At 39.1% G+C, this 20,464-nt stretch overlaps 1 protein-coding gene across 1 annotated transcript; it reads right to left on the bottom strand.

Annotated features, from left to right (window-relative positions):
• Nucleotides 1-284: 284 nt before the first annotated feature.
• LIPM (lipase family member M) lies at nucleotides 285-18,476 on the bottom strand. Its single transcript, XM_001082849.5, has 9 exons — nucleotides 18,161-18,476; nucleotides 12,796-12,913; nucleotides 7,900-8,098; nucleotides 6,546-6,655; nucleotides 5,961-6,097; nucleotides 5,673-5,819; nucleotides 4,290-4,361; nucleotides 3,269-3,340; nucleotides 285-903 (listed from the first exon to the last, which is right to left on the bottom strand). The coding sequence occupies exons 1-9, from the start codon at nucleotides 18,305-18,307 to the stop codon at nucleotides 634-636; spliced, it is 1,272 nt and encodes a 423-aa protein (XP_001082849.2). The 5' UTR covers nucleotides 18,308-18,476; the 3' UTR covers nucleotides 285-633.
• Between the last annotated feature and the right edge of the window lie 1,988 nt (nucleotides 18,477-20,464).

Below are 20,464 nucleotides of genomic sequence, written 5' to 3'. Positions count from 1 at the left end.
TGAAATGCACATACATGCTTTATGTAATGCAGAGTGCATTTATTGGAGAACTCATAAACATCCTATAAAATTTTCTTCCCAGAGATCCAACTATAAAACTTGGCCTTATTCTGAGAATGCTTAACATATATTTCATCCATATTGTAACACTGATTTTGTTGTTGTTGTTGTTAAAGCAGCTCAGCGTCCTGAGGTAGTGTTATGTCTCTATGGCAACAAGGTGAAAATGTCTAGCTTATTTTGTCAAAGTCAACAATAATCAAGAGACTCCAGACCTCAATATCTGTCCCAATTTGTCATTTTACTTTAGTGCTCCAAAAATATGGCTTATAGAAAAAAAAGTGTTTAAAAAAGATTTACCTGAATGATATAGAGAATGTCTAGATACTTTCTGACTGTTAGTTAAAACTACCCTTCAAGATGGTAGAATACATATAGCATGTGAAACCTCTATTTACCCAATAAGGACTTTAATTTACTGAAAAAAAATGTAAACGTTAAGTGTCAGATTTAGTGCCAAGTGCAGAGAATCTGAAAAATGTATACTAGGTCTCTGTCCTCTGTAATTCTGCCTTCATGGGTCCTAGCCCCATCCCTCATGAGGCTGTCCTAAGCTTGTCAGTGTCGGATGCTTCACAACACGGCCTCACACCGTCCCTGGGAAAGGTTGGTCTCCTCCTGCTGCATCAGATGGATGATTTCATTGTACATACGGTGAGGAGCATCCAAACCCCAGATGAAGTCCACGTGAGCCCATTCAGGAATATTCTTATGGTAGATGAGGTTGGTCACCTCGGAGAGCAGCATTTTCACGTCTTCTGGATTTGAAAGCCAGTCCTGACCTCCTGTCCACATTGCTGTAGGGACTGTCATATCTCTGACTCTGTACCTTACAGGAGTTGGCTAGAGAAAAGGAATAGTTCTTAACTGTAGGTAACATTTGGACTTTCAGACTCATAATTGATGTTTCAAATAGACATAATAAACATGCCATCTGTTGTGGTGAAGGGTACACGGGTGTCAGAGCCACACAACTCTGTTAAGAATTTCTGTTGCCGTCCTTACTTAAAGGTAAGATTACTTAACATTATTGAACCTCGGTTTCTTCCTCTGTGACTGGGGATAATATCTGTAATAACTTGTAGATCAAATGAGAAAACACAAAAAACACGTAATGTCTTGTACTTCTTTTTTCTTCCTATTAAATATTTTGTAAATAAATTGTATTTAAAAATAATTCTCCTGTTCTTTTAAAAGATAATTTCACAAACATTTCATGAGACAAGAATTATATTCCACAGAGAAAAGCAAGGAACCTGCTGGGAAGGGCTCTGCATCTTCACAGTCTTTATGTGATCCCAGGCAGCCTTTGGGGCAGGCCCAGCTTGACTGCATTTGCCAGAACCATGGCCTATGGCACACAGGTAATTTGAGCTAAAGGGAAGTAAAAGTTAAATACCTGCTCCAACCCTTATTCCTCACCCTTCCCCACCAAATATACCTATTAGTATTCCTAATTCCTAGGTACTTTCTGTATTCATGCAGTGTTAGTAGAATTAGCTCAGCCGGCTGAGCCCTTGAGATTAATCAGCATCCAGAACTTTCCTCAAAAGTGGTAAGGCCCATTTCTTACTAAGGAAATCCACCATGGAGTCTTAGCTCCAATCCTAGATGCTCTGGTTTCTCTTTGTGGCTCCCTAAGAATTTAGAGCTATGGCCTAATTTGGATAAGGAAGGTTGAAAACTTCTATGGGGCTAGTAATATTTTTTGTCATCTTACAAGTGAAAAGGTTGAACTAAATGTCATGTCTCGCTCTGAGTTTCTGTGATTCTATGATACTTTTTTGTGTGTTTCTTTTCTCTTCCCTTCCACTCCCATTTTCTGGTGCCTATTGTGCACAAATCAATTTCTCTAGAACTCAGTCCATTAAATGTTGATAAATGAAAACCATCTTAGGGCCAGGCACAGTGGCTCATGTCTGTAATCCCAGCACTTTGGGAGGCCGAGGTGGGTGGATCACTTGAGGTCAGAAGTTCGAGACTAGCCTGATCAACATTGTGAAACCCCATCCCTACTAAAAGTAAAAAAAAAAAAGAAAATTAGCTGGGCGTGATGGCATGCGCCTGTAGTCCCAGCTACTTGGGAGGCTGAGGCAAAAGAATGGCTCAAAGTTGGAAGGTGGAGGTTTCAGTGAGCCGAGGTTGCACCACTGCTCTCCAGCTTGAGTGACAGAGCAAGACTCTGTCTCAAAAATAAATAAATAAATAAATAAATGTAAAAAAAAAAAAAGTATTTGAACAGGAATACTTTCCCTAAAGACATATTATGGGACACAGTGAAGAAGGACTTCAAGAGAAGCTAGATGATACCAGAGACTGAGAGCTCACTATCCAGGGGCACTGTACAGTTTGTCCAGTTTCCTAGCATTTTACATCTAGATCGATGTATGGCAGAGGATGTTAATTATGATGTGAGGCTCTCAAAGAAAGACTAAACTGTGTCTAATCTGCCCCTTCCAGCTTTGTTTCTCTGGTAAATACTTATTTACATTCACACACATGATTACCAAAAACCTTCAGAAGATTTTACATTCTAAAGGGCATACCTACGCAATTCTGAATCTCCACACTTTGAAATCAAATTTGAGTTCATAGCATTAGCTACATATTTTCTTGGGTAGTGTAATAACATTGAAAAAATTTAACTTGCAAATTACAGATTCATTGAAAGTATAACCAGGGAGAAAGCTTATGGATTTTCTAAGCCCAAAATTTTTATTTTAAAGGTAAAGAAATCGAAGCCTGAAAAATTAAAGCAGCCTAGCTCCTATTACAGAAGTTTATAGTGCAGAAGCATAACTTATACAGCAATCCTGACTTGCCATTTAATGTTCCTTTTACTGTGCTATGAAACAAACTTACTGCCACCATCCCGTTTGTTTTATTCTAAAATAATCCTTCTAGTATCTACCATAGACTACACTCTTCTCTTGACTAAATCTACTTCATCTTGCTCCTGAGAAGCCCAGTACCTTGTTCAGGGAGACAGCCTCAGCTAAAAAGGCCTCCTACTCCATTGTAAAAGCAGAGAGTTTTCTTGGCTAAGCTGTGACCTTAACCATTTTTACATGGAGTCAAACATGAACTATTATTTTCTGTTTAAATTTTCATATTTTATTCCCATATCTAGAATAAACTGTCATTATAACTTCTCCATCATACATTTCCAATGTATATATTTTCAGCAGATGGTATTTGATTCTCTTACCCGATTGCATTTTTCCAGATTTTTGGTCTCACTCCCCCAGTCAAATGCCCGGAGTTCACCAGAATTCACGGCCTAAAAGGAAACAAAAATTTGCAAGGTATTCCAATGTTTCAGTGGATAAGCGTGGTGGGGTGGTGGAAATGTGCTACCCAGTGTGGATTTGTGAGGGAAGCAGAGAGCAAAGGCTGAGCTGCTCTTCTGTTCAACATTGGGATAAGCGTCTCAGGAAAATGGTAAGACAAGAATGAGGCCTTTTGAGAAGAAAGAGGGACTACATAAATTCTTAATCATTGCATTATCAACTCCAGGAATGCATACTCATTGTAGTTAATGTGAGTGGGTATCCTCCACCACTCGGTGGGCTACAATGGGGCATCGTGCCCTGGAATTGTGCAATGTAGACAGCAACCAAAATTTAATCCAACTTAGAATTCTTCTCTGGTTTTGAAGGTACAATTGCTCTCTCTCTCTCTCTCTCTCTCTCTATCTCTCTCTCCCCCATCCTCCACCCTTCAACAGAGAGAACTCTCTCCTTCCCCCATCCCTCTGTCTGTCACAGACACCACATAGACACACAGAGGTGTGTGTTTTCTGTAATTGCAGGTAAGTTTGCAGTGTGAAGGATTCCTGTGAATCTCTCTTTTGACAGACCCCACATTAGCATTGTTGTTTCTACTTGACTGTATTGTTGGAGGAGCTGAAGAGAAGATGTAGAAACATAATTCTCCCGAGCCACATCTTTGAGGTGTCTAGAGATAGAGAGAAGTCTCACTTGGATCATCTAAATTCATACTTTTAAGATCTAAAGAAGTCCTTAGGCTACTTCTGTCCTTTCTTCCCATTTCTTGAAAAGTTTCAGTGATCTAGATCAAATTCTCCATCAAAATAGCATCGACGATATTGCATTTCATCCTAGAATAAGTGTGAAGTAATTCCTGGGCTATCTAAAGGGTGTCCTTTGACTATTCTACACAAAATATGAAAGGACATTTAGCAAAGACTGCAAATTCAACATTCTTACCTGGCTCCAATGTAGAATATTTTGCACGGATGTTCCAGCAAGAGTGTGGGCAACATATACATTTGCTCGGCTCTGTAACAAAGCATGAGTATTTTGGGGGACATAGAAAAACTCACAAGATGTATACCCTGTCAAGACCAAATCTCCTGGGTGTCAGACTAAGAAATGGGAACATTATTAAATTATCAGCAATTATCTATGAAACAAAAATATGTACATGCACATAAATAAAATGTCACTAAATGTATTGCCAGACAGTGGTATTTTTCATCTGAGAATAGTTTCTTATCAGAGATCTGGCCTCTACTTAAAAAAAATTTACTAGTGATATTTAGGATGAGGGCTCTGGTATGGGGCCTATATTCAAATCCTAGCTCTGCAGTTTAATTTTTAGGTGAATTTGGGTGAGTCATTTAATCCACTAAATCTTAGTATACTAATCTGCAAAGTGGGGATGTTAACAACACTCATAGGTTTGGTATAGGTTACAAATTAGCCTGGTACGTAATATATGCTTATCAAATAGTTACTATAAATCAAATTATTTGTCTTAAAAAAGAAGAAAAAATCTCCAGAATTAAAGAAATGTTGCCCCAGCTGCTGGCAGTGCTGCTGGCAAACAGCCCTCCACTCTCAGCCTGCTTTGAGGATTGCTCCAATTGTAGGGAGATACACTGCCCAGTGCTCCCCTGTTACTGTTGTGGCAACATTAAATGACTGATTGACATGGTGTATAAAGACGCAGCCCTCTCTTCCTAACTTGAGATGGTTCTGAAGGGTCATCCTAACTTCACAAATCCCTGCAGGATCAACGAAGGCTCCTATTGAGACTGCGTCACTACTTGACTTTTTCATCTACCTAATCCTGTTTCCTTTCCTTCTCTAGGTATTATCCCTAGAGCAGAACCCAAATCATTGTTCACATTAATCACCATCTCAGAGTATGCTTCCTAGGGAACCCACCGAGTCATACCAACTGGTAGCCTAAGCCAAAATGAAGGTCCCTGATGTTCCATCAAAGAACTTAAACTACAAACCTACAGGACCCCAGTGGAGGGTAGAGATGGATGATGCATGACAGTTCTCTCTGTTGTCTAACATGTGCTAATTGCGCCTTTTAATTTAATTCACTGTAGTTAAGCTGCTTTCAGACCTCTTCCATCTATAATCTGTGATTTAATATCTAGCAATGCCCTTATGTTAACTTGTTTCAGTCCATACTGAAGCATTTCTCTTATTTCCTTACAGTTTGGAGAGAACTGAGTTACTGGGAATATAGCATTACTATGAGTCTTCACTGGCATTAGCTCTCCCTCCAGGGGTGAGCCATATGACTCCCAGCTTTATGCTGGGATTCTGGGAATTTACTAGGCTCCCACTTACCATATTCATATTGTTGGTGTTGAATCCACCCAGAAGTAACATGACGTTACTACAAATCTGATCAAGAATCACCTGGCCACAAAGGTAAATAACAAGCTGTCTGAGAAATCTGGTCTGATACAAAAATTCTTTTTTGCCAAACAATCCCTGTAAAAATATGAAGTGACATAGTAGTCATTACATGACAGCCAGAAAAGATGTGACGGTAATTTAAAAAGTTTCTGTTTTAGGAAATTGGGCTAGAAGATTTTCCTACGTACACAGGAAATTTTCTGAGGAGTCACATACCTTGATCATCATATCTGGCAGCAACAAAAATTTGGTCCCAGGGCTTTTTGCATGCTTAACGGTGGCTATGGGCGCTAAAGCAAAATACATTTTGATTTTTTGAGCCAGCTCTGGCATGGTGGAAAATGCAATAAAGCCTACAAAAGAAGAAATATATCAACATGAATACTGAATATTTTTAGAACTCAAAAAATGTTTATTTTGCTTTTAACAAGATATTTCAATAATTATGTATTTGGTTGTATCTTACCTCTCCTATAAAATTATAAGGTCCTTATGACACCAGCATATTTGCTTTCAAGTAGTAGGTGCTCAATGAGTTAAATAAATAATTGAATATAATGATGTTGGCTTTGAGAAAATGTTTATATTGAGAGATATGCTATATCTAGACACATATAGCACAGAGATATGCTATATCTAGCACATGTGTGTATATGCTAGACACATTGCTGGGAACTACATGAATCTGAAGATGACAAGACCAGGTCTGAAGGAAGCACAAGGTGACTGATTTCAGGGATAGCTCGCATCGTATGCTCACATATCTTCTGAGTATACAAACCTGCTTTACTTTGAACCTACCCATGGTGGTGCCCTGTGAATAGCCAACATAATAGATCTTTTCCTGGCCCGTTTTCTGCAAAATAAAGTTTATCACTGCAGGAAGGTCAAACCTAGCCATCTCATCATAACTACAAGGGGAAAAGACAAAGTTATATGAAAAGTTATAATCAGAAACAAACAAAAGCACCCCCACACCCCCCCGCCACCGGGTTTACAAATAAGCCCTTGAGTTATCAACCCTGAATGCTTGTTACTGTGTCCTTCACAACACTCAGAATGGATTTCTTTCAAACCTATGGTGCATGGGTGTCTCTGGAGTTACAGGCTGTCAGTGAACTGCTGTTTTCTCAAGATGTTGTCACATAGCAATAATCTTCTTCAGCTAATATTTACTGAGCACATAACCCAACTCCTAGTGGAAGTGTCCTGTTCTACTATTAAGCAGAACAGCACGGGGCTATGCAGATTCATTTACAGGAATAGTTGTAAAGATGCTGAAGTGGCCTTTCTCTGATAGGTATAAAAAGTGAGTTGAACATCAATAGGTAATTTAAATAAAAGCATTAAACATCTTTTGTATGAGCATGAGAGATGTGTAAGTCAAATCGATGGTCCCTAGGTAATATGGTTAGGCTTTGTGTTCCCACTCAAATCTCATCTTGAATTGTAATCCCCATAATCCCCGTAATCACCACGTGTCAAGGGAGAGACCAGGTGGAGGTAGTTGAATCATGGGCGTGGTTTCCCCTATGCTGTTCTCATGATAGTGAGTGAGTTCTCATAAGATCTGATGGTTTTATAAAGGGGTCTTCCCCCTTTTGCTCAGCACTTCTTGCTGCAGCCTTGTGAAAAGGGTGCCTTGCTTCCCCTTCACCTTCTGCCATGATCGTAAGTTTCCTGAGGCCTCCCCAACTACGCTAAACTGTAAGTAAATTAAAACTCTTTACTTTATAAATTACCCAGTCTTGGGCAGTTCTTTACAGCAGTGTGAAAATGGACTAACACACTAGGCTTAATAATTTCCCTTCTTTTTGTTAATGCTGCCTGGTCTCTTCTCCTTCTGGAGTACTATTATACTATTACCTCCCTACAAGGAAATGGATCTACACTTCTCTCATTCCAATCTCAGTCACCTGACACCAACCACCATTCTCACCCTATTAGCTAGACCCAACCTTCTACATGGGGAACTCAGCATTCCTCACTACTTCAATCAAGGAATCACTAGTTAATCAAGAAAACTGGGGGATATCATGTTAGGATAATGATGACTCAACCAAAATAAATCAACCAAATACTAGAAGCCATAATTTTTTACCCATTTTTTTGAAAGGCAGACATGTCTACCTCCATTCTCAAGATTTTCATGTACCTGAAAGCCCAAAACTCATCTTGGTCTATGGAGAGGGTCTTGTGTTTTCGAGACCAGGCATTTCCCCTGCTGTTCCCCATCCACACGTCAAAACCAGCATCTGCCAAAATGAAGCCCAGGCTATTATTGGGCAGGTTGGAAATCCAGTTGCTAGCGCCTCCAACTAGGCCATGCTGCAGTAACACCACAGGCCTGGAACCTGCAAAAAGAGACAATTTCAATTGTGTAAAATGTTCTCTCCCTTTCTTGTTATCCAGTAATGAATAAGAGCTTTCAGATCAAACAAACCTGTGTTCAGATCTTGATTCAGCTGCTTGCTAGCTTAGTTATCTTGGTCAATTACTTAACCTTTGTTGTGTGTCTTGATTTCTTCATCAGTAAAATAAGATTTGTGTTATGCTTTAATAAAATAGAGCACAAGGAACGGATTGCATGTTGCCTGGCAGAAAAAGAATCTATAAAGTTTAACTTCTGTTGTTAGTTTTATATAATTATTATCAGACTTGTCTGGGCTCTTCAGAAATATTGAAAGTGCCCCAGTAGATGGTATAGTATGATTATTAAGTTATATATATACCATATATATACACACACCATATATATAACATATATACACACCATATACACACACACTATATATATATATATATATATATATATATATATATATATAGTTTAGTAATTAAGAGACCTTGTCAAAAGGACCCACAAGCCAGGTTGAAGGAGCTCCCACTGTTCAAATACAAAAATATTGAGCATCAAAATAAATAATAAAGAATTATATCCCATTGAATAAGAATGCTCGAGTCCATGTAGAGACCAATAAATAAATGAACAAATAAATAATTGGAAGGAATAGCTCTTATTTACAGAATGCCATTTAGTAAATACAAAACATTGATTTACAGTATAATACCAACTAACAAATTCAGAAAGATTGAAATTATCAGTGAATGTTAAAATTAGTGAGTAAAAGTTTAAAGACAGAATATTACGTATCCTGAAAATATCTTCCCATAACTTATTTGTTAGTTACAAAAGGAAAAATACTAACTTTAGAAAAACCTGGCAGATACCACCTTAACAAAGTCATTAGTTATTATCAGTATTGGAACAAGCCAACATTATTTGCTTCATAATATGATGAACCAAGAAAGATATGACTTCACGTTTGTGTTATTCCTGCCAAAAACGTATAACTTGAATCACAGTATGAAGAAACATCAGATAAAGCAAATTAAATCCCTGTCCAAAACTCTTCAAAAATGCAAAAATCAAAAAGACAAAACCTTAGGAATTGTTTATGAAGGAGACAGACTTGATGGCCAAATGTAGTAAATGATCCCGGATTAGATTATAAACCGGAGGAGGGAAAACAGCTATAAAGGACTTTGGGACAATTGACAAAATTTGACTATAGACTATGAATTAAATACTAATGTCAATCAATGTTTGTTTTCTAACTTTCATAAATGTATTGCAGTTATAGAAGAGAATACTCTTGTTCTTAGAAAATACTCGCTGAAGTTACTTAGGGGCAAATAGGCATGATGTATGTCTCAAATTTACCATCAAAGGTTTTGGAAAAAGCATTAAGATACACGTAAGAGATGGGGGAGAGATAATGATGAAATAAATGAGGTAAAACTGTAAACACTTGGTAAATCAGGGCAAACGGTATATGGAAGTCCCTTGTACTATTCCCGGAACTTTTCCATAAATTGGAAATTACATCAAAATAAAGAATTACAAGAATATCAGTAGAGAATAGAGAAGGATGAAGGGTTTTAAGAATTCTAACGTGTTCAATAAATTAAGGCATATATATAATTTTGTCATTAGCACATTTGACTGAAAGATTAATAAAGTGCTGCCCTATTAGGAGGAAAAAATACATCATGCCCTCAACAGGACTTGTGAGAATTAAATCAAATCATGAGTGCAATATCCACACCACAATATGGCTTAGAAGACACCTGTAGTAAAAACAGCTTTATTGCTTTCATTATTATTGTTATAATTCTCTAAAGCAAGTGACTTTCTGAGTTTCAGCATCCTCATAAGCAAAATGAGGACAATTGCCCACCTCACAGGATTTTGGCAGGGGAGGGGTAAATGAGGTACTGTGCATTAAACACTCAGCATGCTGCCCAACCTCAGATCAGATGGGTAGCTCTTGTTATTATTGCTGTAAAGGGGTACCAAATACACTTGCAGTCTCCCTGTAGGACAAAAGCCCTTCTACACCAAACTCATCCAGCATCTTGACAGTCTTCATGAATTCTATCTGCCTCATTTTATCTCTCAAGGGAGAGAATGTTAAGGTCACTGTGGACTGTTAGTGAAGGGCCAGGAGAAAGGAACTCGGTGTTATTTTAGGTTTTCCTCGATGTCTGCTCGTTTAGTTCATCCTCTTAGCTCTCAGGGAGGTGACCTCAGCTGTGTTAACACAGGACACTCAAACCAAGGTGATCAACGCTCCCCTTGAGTCTTTAGGGCATTTCCCATGGTTATGGTCTCCTTGGTTCTACTTAGCCATACAGTTTGTTCTTGTGATTCCCCTAACAAGAGGACTGGCTCATTTATATCATTTCAAACATCCCCTAGGTCTTCTATTTAAATTACAGCCAGCAGGTGAGTATGTAAGGGCTACACAGCTGTCATTTCTGAGGATGGCCCAGCCTATTTCCTTTCTCAATATTGAAGCCAACTAAGATCCTTTGATAAAGATAAAAAGGCCGCTTCCATAAGCTATAAGCTTTTCAGTAAACATTTTTCAGTTGTTTTCAGTATGAATTTCATTGGCTCTCTTTTTGAAAAGTTGGTGAAAAAAACCTTTTTTTTTTCGATATGGGAGATTGCCTCTGAAGAGGCACCTGCCAACAACACTGGCCACTAGTGAGAAGTATTCTGCACCAGCTCGACCAAGGAGCTGGATTCCTTGAACCTCAAACACCTGGGCAATGTGTGAACAGTCTGAATCAACAGGATGTAAGAAAACAAATTCCATCCATGAATAGAGGCTGCAGATGACCCCCATGCCTAATAATTGCTAAGTCACTTGATTGCTTGGAAGAACTGTGCTTTGCCCACTCCCCTGGGATTCATGGGGCTGTGTCCCCAGGCTCTTCATTTATTTATACAAAATCTATAATTCATCCCACAAATATTTATTAGCACCAGAATGTGCTCAGCACTCATTTAGTTACTGGTTCTAGCCTTGAGCAAAGCAAATGATGTCTCTGCTCTCATTGAGTTTACGCTTTGATTGGGGGGAGACAGATGATAGACAAACATGAAAATATCTATTATATCAGGTGATGGTAAGTGCGATATGGAAAGGTAAGCAGGGTAAGGGGCTAGAACTCAATAGGTAGCAAAGAGCTGCAATTTTGAATAGGGTGGCCAGGGAAGAACTCTGATAAAGTCAGCCGAAAGAAGGGCCAAGGCAAACTGCATAGACATCTGATGAAACAGTGGTCCAGAGGGAGAAATTTAAGTTCAAAGATGCTTAAGGTGCATGCTAGACATGTATAAGGCACAGCTGTGCAACTAGTAAGAAAAAAAAAAGGTGGTTTTCAAAAAGCTACACAAGTACAAATTAGAGTAAAACAGAACCCCAAAGTTTCTTTACACCAAAGCCGAATAGCATTTGTCCAGCATTTTCTGGTCCTAGTTAAGAACATGGGCTATAATGGCAGAGAGACAGATTTGATTTGAGTGCAGGTTTTACACCTCACTAGCAAGCACTAGCACAGGCTTTTTGGGTAAGTTACTTAACATATATGAGTAGCAGTTTCTTAGGGTAATTGTGAAAATTAAATGAGACTAATACAAATAAAGCACTTATCAGTGTATCTGGCATATCAAAATAACACAAGACATGATATTATCTGTACACATCAAAGACAATATAGTTGCTACTATAAACCTACTGCTAGTATTAAAAAGAATCCAGCCAAATAGAATGAAAAATATTCATGTTTTAGTAATGAAGACAAATGTTTAAAAAGATAACAATAGCTGAAAATCCCACATACAAAAGGGTGGAATTGTATGAACTACGGAAACATGTATCAAACATTTAAAATGTACATATAGGCCAGGTGCAGTAGCTCACGCCTGTAATCCCAGCACTTTGAGAGGCTGAGGCAGGCAGACCACCTGAGGTCGGGATTTCGGGAGCAGCCTGACCAACACGGAGAAACCCTGTCTCTACTAAAAATGCAAAAATTAATCGGGCGTGGTGGCGCATGCCTGTAATTGCAGCTACTGGGGAGGCTGAAGCAGGAGAATTGCTTGAACCCGGGAGGCAGAGGTTGCGGTGAGCCGAGATCGCACCACTGCACTCCAGCCTAGGCAACAAGAGCGAAACTCTACCTCAAAATAAAATAATAAAATAAAATGTACGTATAGAACTTTTGTTTTTCAAAACCTTTAGTAAAAAGCTAGGCAACATCTTAAATATTTTAAGTGCTCTTTAGATGAGGAATACAGAGTATAGGAGCAGGCACCAGGTGCCATAATAAAGCTTGAATTCTTCATAAGCAGAGGTTGGTATGGTCTGTTCAAGGAAATGTCAGTAAATATTCTAGAATGTCTACATAGGAGGGGTTTTGGGGAATGAATTAAGTGCTAAAATAAGTCAAGAAATGAACTTTTCTTGAAAGTGTGTTTTGAAAAGCAAACACTATGTTTAATTGAGATAATTAGTGGCAGTGAGGAGGGATATGGTGGTGGTGATGGAGACTATGGGGAAACTGACACCATCCTTTGACCTGAACAATGGACGTCAGTTTGCACTAAAAACCCAGGCTCTCTTCTACATTCAAATCACAAGGAAGTCGTGACTGCAGAGAAGACTGCTGTGTTGCAGTGACATGGTGTGACTCATACCTGTCTTCTTAGGTTGCGCTAGGCCTCGAGGAATCCGGTTAACAGAAAGGATATACCCATCTTCAGTTGTGACTTCATATTCCTCACAGGGATAGCCTTGATGTTGGATGATTTCGCTCTGTGGAAAAAGCACAATTTCTTTTGGGTTCAGTTCTCTGTGGCTATGTTCTCAATGATCCAAAAGTAAGAGTAGATTCCTTGATGCTGTAAAACACAAAGTCCTTGCTTTTCCCAAGCTAATCATGTTACCTTAGAAAAATCTGCCAACCCTCTCTAGTCCTTACTTTCTTTGTCTTAATATGGAAACTGGACTAGAATTATGGTTCTCCAAGTATGGGCCCTGGGACAAAGGCATCAGCATCACTTGAACTAATCTGTCAGATATGCAAATTATCAGGTTCCAACCAAACCTACTGAATCAGGAACTCAGAGGATTGGGCCCAGCAGTTTGTGTCTCAAGCTCTTTAGGGAATTGTGATGTACCCTAATGTTTGAGAACCACTGGACCAGAACCCTGATTCCAAAACCTTGTTCATCAGAATCATCTGGGCATTGCAACATGCCGAGTCTTGAGCCCACTTCAGGTTACAGATCAGGTGGTTCTAAAGCAGCGAGTGGGATACCTGTTTCAGGACAACTTATGAACATTCCTGGGTCATGCATTTCCTAAGGTTCTTTCCAGTTCTAAAATCACAGACTCAAGAGCATTGATTCCTAACATTTTCAGGTTAAAGTTCCCTCTGTGAATTTGAGGAGAACTATAAAAATGGATATACAATGGATACAAAAACATGGTTTTACATTCAATTTCAGGAGTTTCAGATATCTTGTTGCCTACATACGAACCCCTGGTTAAGAATCCTTATTCTACACAGTAGTTACATGTAGACACTCTGGAAAATTTGCAGCTGCAAATATCTTCTAAGCATCCTCACTATTCTTGCCCATTGTTATAACGCAGAGAAGGAAAGAACCATTTGCATTAGGGGCTGCTTTAAAAAAGAGCAAGAGAGAAGAAGGCCAGGCATCACATGCCCAGGTAGAATATAGGGCCAAAAAAAGCATAGTCATTAGGAGAAAGCTCCCAGGTCCCACTGTCTGAGTTTTAACCCTGGTTCTAACACTAATATATGAACTAGCTGTATAATCTTGAGAAATTTAGTTAAACTGTTCCTATGCTTCAGTTCACTCATCTGTAAATTAGGAATTCTAATGGTTCATAGTCCATGGGACTGTTGTAATAAAGGCAAAAAGATAATGCACACATAACACTAACTGTAATCCCCAGGACATAGTAGGAACTCAATAAGCGTTAACTACCACTATAATTAAAACTCAATTAACCAAGCATTATGGAATGCAGTGTATATGTATGCATGTATGTGAGACATTATTGTCTACTTAACCTTAACATTTTATAGGCCAGGCGCGGTGGCTCACACCTGTAATCCCAGCACTTTGGGAAGTTGAGGTGGGCACATCACAAAGTCAGGAGATTGAGATCATCCTGACCAACATGGTGAAACACCATTTCTACTAAAAAAAAAAAAAAAAAAAAAAAACAACCCAGCATGGTGGTGCATGCCTGTAATCCTAGCTACTCAAGAGGCTGAGGAAGGGGAATTGCTTGAACCTGGGAGGCGGAGGTTGCAGTGAGCTGAGATCACACCACTGCACTCCAGACTGGTGACAGAGTGAGACTCCATTTCAAAGAAAAAAAAAATTGTAGAAGTATCTCAAATTTTAGCATGAATCAGAATTACTTAGAGGGTTTGTTAAAACACAAATTGTGGGACCCCACTCACAGTCTGATACAGCAGATCTGGGCTGAACCCAAAAAATTGACATACAAGTTCCCAGGCAAAGCAGGTGCTGCTGATCTGACAACTATCCTTCAGGAACCACTGTTGTCAACTATTTGGGGAGATAAGATAAATATAATATGAAAACATGAGAATGGAGGAAATCTGACAAGTCGTTATTGAGAGGATATGTGTAATGTATCAGATGAGGAGTGAAGGATGAGAGTGGAGGAAGGAGCAAAGGAATTCTGAGCAGGAGGAGCAAAATGAGCAGGGCTGGACAGGCAAGGTCTTGTGGAGGAAGAATTTGACTGGGCCTTGAGGTTGAATAGAAGTTGCTCAAAAGAGCCAAGGAGGTAGGGATTGGGACACGGACATCTGAGAAGAAAAGGAACTACAAATGCTGCAAATGTTGTCTATAGGTGGCAAGATGGCCCACATGCTATTCTTGGCAGGAAAGTTTATGCAGGATAATAAATGACTGGTCCCATGCACTAGAAGTGCGGTCAGCCGATAACACTTGGCTGTCATCTTCTGTAGGAATGGCCTCAGCTGTAGAAAGCCACTTCCTCCAAATTCACATCCCTTCCTGCCACATCCAGGGACTGACCTGTTTGTGGTCTAAAGGCCTGGTCATCTCAGCCCAACGTAGGACATCTCTGAAGAGCAGTTTTAGCTCCAGAGCTCCTAATGGAGTTGAGTGAGGCTGTTTTGAAGTCCGTATCACAATTTGATTTCTTTCTTTCCTTACTCCTGATTCTCTACTTCCTTTCTACAGGTGATGATGATGATTCTCCTTAAAAAACATTTTTGTATGAATTCTGCCTCAGAGTCTGTCCCCCAGAGAATCCAACCTGGGGCAAATATTTATTCAAAAAAATGGAACATAATGCAGCAAGGTGAAATGATGTTGTGGAAGGATATTTAAAACATTGGGAAATTCTTCATGATATACACTGTTAAGTAGAAAAAAAATGTTGGAAAATAGTAAATTGTACGTGACATTTCTTTTTAAGAAAACAAAACCTCACAGACTTAGAATGAAGATAAAGGCATGACAAAGCCGTTCTGGGTGCAGAGTACATTGGTGACTATTGCCTTCTTTTGTATTTCTAAAATTTTCTATAATGAGCATATATTGCTTTTGTAATAGTATAAAAAAGTCAATGTTTAAAAGACCATCCAGATATAGGTTGCTTTCAGCTCCTTGAATCTGGCATGTTCTTAGCTGCTCTAGCTGTCCTATGTGCTGATCTTGGTGCTACCACCCTCTCAAGTAACTGCTATTTCTCTTTCAGATTTCAGGCTTTGAAACCTTTCTTCAGCAAAGCTTTCCTAAGCTTTCTGCATTAGTTCCCCTTATTTTATGTTTTCTTCTTTTATCTCATTGCTCTTATAATGATTAATTGAGGATCTGTCCTTCCTGCTGGACTATAAGCTCCATAAAGTCAGGGCTTTTAATATTCTTAAATCTCTCTAACCTTAGTGCATAGCACAATATCATGGGCCTAGTAGGTGCTCAGTAAACACTTGCTTAAAAAATACATGTATAAAGCCAGTTATTTATCGAAGTATAAGACAAACCATAATCCATATTACATGAGTATACAGAGTTAAATCTATGCAGGACAGGTGAGCTCCAAACTTGGGACTTACCCTGGGAAGGCTCTTGGCTTCGCCCAGGAAAGAATTCAAGGGTGAGCTGGTAATATTAGACAGTAATCTTTTACTGAATGGTACTGCTCCTTGAAAAGCAGGGCTAACTCATAGGCAGTGCTCCCAGAGTCAGTAGTGCATGGGCTATTGGCAGCTGTAGGTATGTCCACTTATAACTACTTTAAATTTCATGCAAATTAAAGGGCAGGTTATTCAGAAAGTCTAGAAAAGGGGCAGTAACTTCTAGGCCGTTGCCATGGAAAGGGGTAGTAACATTTGTAAACTGTCATGGTGCTGGTGGGAGTGTCTCATGCTAATGAGCAGCCAGGGCAACTAGAGGATGCCTTCCAGGCCACCTGCTGGTTCTCGCTGGTTTTTTTCACCACCTGCTAGTTTGTGCTTGTTTATTCGCTGTGTCCTGTTGGGACCAGAAAGTAAGTCCTGCCTGTCTCCCACCTCAGAACCAGTTCAAACTCGCAACTACTTTTGTTCTGTTTTGTTGAATTTACACCAATCATGTGAATTTTCTATTTTACTTTGTTTTTTTTCCAGGCATAGTAGCTTAATGGCAGAGCCTAATTCAGTGGGCTTTAGTCTACAGACTCCTGAAGCCCCAATAGCGTGTAGGTGCTGGTTACACCCAGTGGGTGGAGCCCAGGAAGACCATTTCTGTCTGCCACTACAAAAATTCCCCTCACCTCCAAACCAGAGGAATTCAAGTGGGACAGTCTCAGGGCCAGAAGGATGACTCCCGAGGACTGACACCAATGTGCTAACTACCTAGACAAACCACCTAATCATTGGAATGGTCGAAAGAAACCTGATATTCAGCACCATGCAGATAGGGAATATTTCTATGGCCTGTCAGTTTTTGAACCCATGTAAGGAAGCTTCTGTAGAAAGGGTCTTAAATCAGTATAAGTATATGTTAAAGTTCCATTTCCTGAAAGTTTGTTAGATAACTCTGTGGAAGATGGACATTGCACAAGATCATCTTACTCATCTGGAGGTAGCCTCTCCTCTTTCTTACCTGGGAGGATTTATTGCATAGTATTTATAATTATAAACTTTGTGTTTAGGCAGTCCTGAATTTAAATAGTAGCTATGCTATTACATTGGTGTGGCCTTGTTCAACTTGTTTAACCTGTTTAATCTCAGTATCTGGATTTGAAATATGTGAATGATCCTATCTACTGCACAAGGTAGTGAAATTGAAATAGAACAATCTCTCTGCACCTTGTGTCACAATCCCTGCTATGGGATAAGTGTTACCATAGGGTGACCATTACTGAAACCCAGCTTAGAATTTGAAAAGCTAAAAAAAAAAAAAAAAAAAAAAAAAATCCTGGGAAACCTAAAGAGATGTATTGTCATTTTTGCATTTTACTTGTAGGAGGTTCTCTGTAGCACTAACTGGGGGTCCTTTTATTGCTATTCAGCAAAGTACCAGTCCAGAAACAGGATAAAAAGAGTAGATTAGAATGGTATAAGATGCTACTAGAAGTGGGTGCCCTGATAGCAAGAAGCAAAGGCTGAGCCTTTACAATATGGAAAAAAGAATAAAAAGTACAGACAAAATGGAAATAATCAAGGGACTGGGGTTAACTTAAAAGGCCTTAATTATTTCTCCACTCACAGAATGAACCAAGGTGTTCAAGGAAAAGTTAAATTGTGTTTGAAGCCCAAAGGGATTAAGTCATTTGCCCAAGTTTACTAACTTTGTTTGAGGAGACCCCAGGTCTACTGATATCCAGTTTAGCATTCTTGCCAGTACAATTTGCTACTTCATCACTGTGCTCTTCTAGTATGAATCACCACCATGTATAAATATAATACATAATGTAAATGATATACAGATACAAACGTTACCATGTCAAGTATCTCATTTCCCCAAAATCCCAACTTACAATATTCATGAATGCTTCTGGGTCCACAGCTTTAGTTGGCATATGTACCGAATTCACATTTCTCTGGAACATATACGCCACCAGAATCAGAAGCCACATCTCCATTCTGTGTGAGACAATCCACTCTCTTGACAAGGTTTCCAACATGGTCCAACATCTGCATTTATTTTTTCCTGCCAATGTAACAACTATTTCTAAAGTAAGAAGAATCTGTAGGTTTAAAAACTTTTTCACATATTTTTCTGCTGCAATTCCTTCTTCTAATTCTGAAGCAAATTAAGCAAGCTTAGTTGATAGGGAAGGGAGAACACAAAGTGGGCTGGAAACATTGCCTAGGATGTCCCAATACTATCTGGCTCCTCCCATTCTTCCCTCATACAACTTGTAATCCCTGATCCTTCAACTTCCAGGTGTGTAGAACTTTCTTTGATGTGACTTGGAGTTTTGTGCACTTGGTACAGTCCATTAAAACCCGTGTACTTTATCACTAGATAATAAGGACTATAGGGAACCTCTTTCCTTCTACTCCTAGTTTTTATCTTTCTTTGATAGATAGCAAAAGATGGAGTCTACAGAAAGCACTGAAAGTTTCTATAGTCATATTCTGGGTCTTCAACGATCACTGTTATTTGGTTAAGACAAGTGTTGTGATAAGTACTTTTATTTAAAATATCTAAAATTTTGTAGACATTTTCCATTTTTAGGGATGGGTGAGAACATTGATTATAAGAAAATGAATCTTCCATGTTTAGCCCATTTCTGTCTAGTTCAATTAAATAGATATACACAAAATTTTTAATTTAAGTTGTAATTACTAGTTAATTGCTGGGATATTGATTAGATGGATTGTCTAGTAAATACATTGTCAGCATTGTTTAAAATAATGGGTTGCAGCCTAGTTATTTTCATGAACTAAATATCCCAGTTCAACTGACTGTGAGGCAAATGTGAGCAATTCCTTAGCCTACTAATGATTGAGTAGGCCAGGAGGGTTGATTTATTTGTCATTTTAAGTAAAGAATGTGTTAAAAGTTAAAAAAAAATTACTTAAAGTGAAATACTTCTCCATTACATCAATTCTTCAGGGCTCAGCTAACAGCAGCCACACCAATATGCAGACTTTGGAATGTGGTGGGTGAAGGAGCCAGATGCTGAAACCGGAAAGATGAGTCTGTGAGAACATATCTTCCCACATGACTCAGCCTCCTCCACCCTTGGCTGGTTGCATGGGTGTGAAGAGGTAAGCCTGCGTCCTTATCTGGACCAGCGTGAACGTCACTAACACAGTCTGATGCCTGCTAGAGGAGCCATTTGACCTAATTAGAAGAGCAGAGAAAACACTTATCCAACACTCTGCAGAGCCCTGTGTCTTCAGCACCCCATGAGTTCTCCCTCAAGGTAGGCAAGATGAGATTTCAGAAAAGAATGCGAGCTCCCATCACTGACATTTTAGGATTCGTAAATGTTATATAGCCAGAAAAAAAGATATCATTCAGCTTTCATTTTCAGAAATATGAAGACACGTTAAATGACTTGCTTTGCCTAGCTAGATTGTGGCAAGGCCAGAACTGAGATTCAGATATTTTAATTTGCTGTTTAGTGTCATGACTACTTGGGAAAATATATAACACTTCGATGTCCTCTTCTCCATCAAAGATGAAGCCTAACCTACTATCAGGAAGCAATTACATCAATCTCTGTGAATTGTCTTTTTAAAAAGTTATCTTCTGGATTTAAAATTCAGAGTAATTCCCAATGATGTCATTATGAGTTTGGCAGATACCATCTACTCAACTTTGCTGTAATATGTTCAGGTAAGATCAACTCCCACGTTAGATTAATATGCTTGTGAATAGTGTAGAGACTTTTTAGGAGAGAGTTTATGGCAATAAACTGATTGGTTCAATCCCCGACCCAAACCCCACCCATTCCTTTTTATTTTTTAGCTTTCTGCAGCTGCGGCCAGCCTCCTTGGGTACTGAATATATTGCAGAGAAAATAGAATTAAGTTTGGGTCTCAAATTTCTGGGTAACTTTATAAGGTCATAACTGTCATTTTGGAAGAAGGCAAAGTCACATCCCAAGTCAGCTCAAAGAGCGACATTTTGAGCAAATATTAAATAAGTGCAGTCTTCCACACTGCAGAATTTTACAACACCCTTACCACCTTAGCAATTCCTAGCCCATGGAAAGCATCAGAAACATTATAAAAGAGATGGGAGGGGGCCGGGCGCGGTGGCTCACACCTGTAATCCCAGGACTTTGGGAGGCCGAGGCAGCAGATCATGAGGTCAGGAGTTTGAG

The sequence above is a fragment of the Macaca mulatta genome, chromosome 9 (assembly GCF_049350105.2).
Source record: "Macaca mulatta isolate MMU2019108-1 chromosome 9, T2T-MMU8v2.0, whole genome shotgun sequence".
Lineage (NCBI taxonomy): Eukaryota > Metazoa > Chordata > Mammalia > Primates > Cercopithecidae > Macaca > Macaca mulatta.
This window is presented reverse-complemented; position numbering and strand designations above follow the sequence as displayed.

Bases quoted from the DNA above. Each gene is read 5' to 3' on its own strand.
- LIPM (XM_001082849.5), bottom strand. From the start codon at position 18,307: ATGTTGGAAACCTTGTCAAGAGAGTGGATTGTCTCACACAGAATGGAG. The intron at 6,098-6,545 runs GTAGGTTCAAAG...CTTCTTTTGTAG, and splicing joins TTCACAGGGCACCACCATGG to GCTTTATTGCATTTTCCACC. The intron at 3,341-4,289 runs GTAAGAATGTTG...GTTTCCTTTTAG, and splicing joins ATATTCTACATTGGAGCCAG to GCCGTGAATTCTGGTGAACT.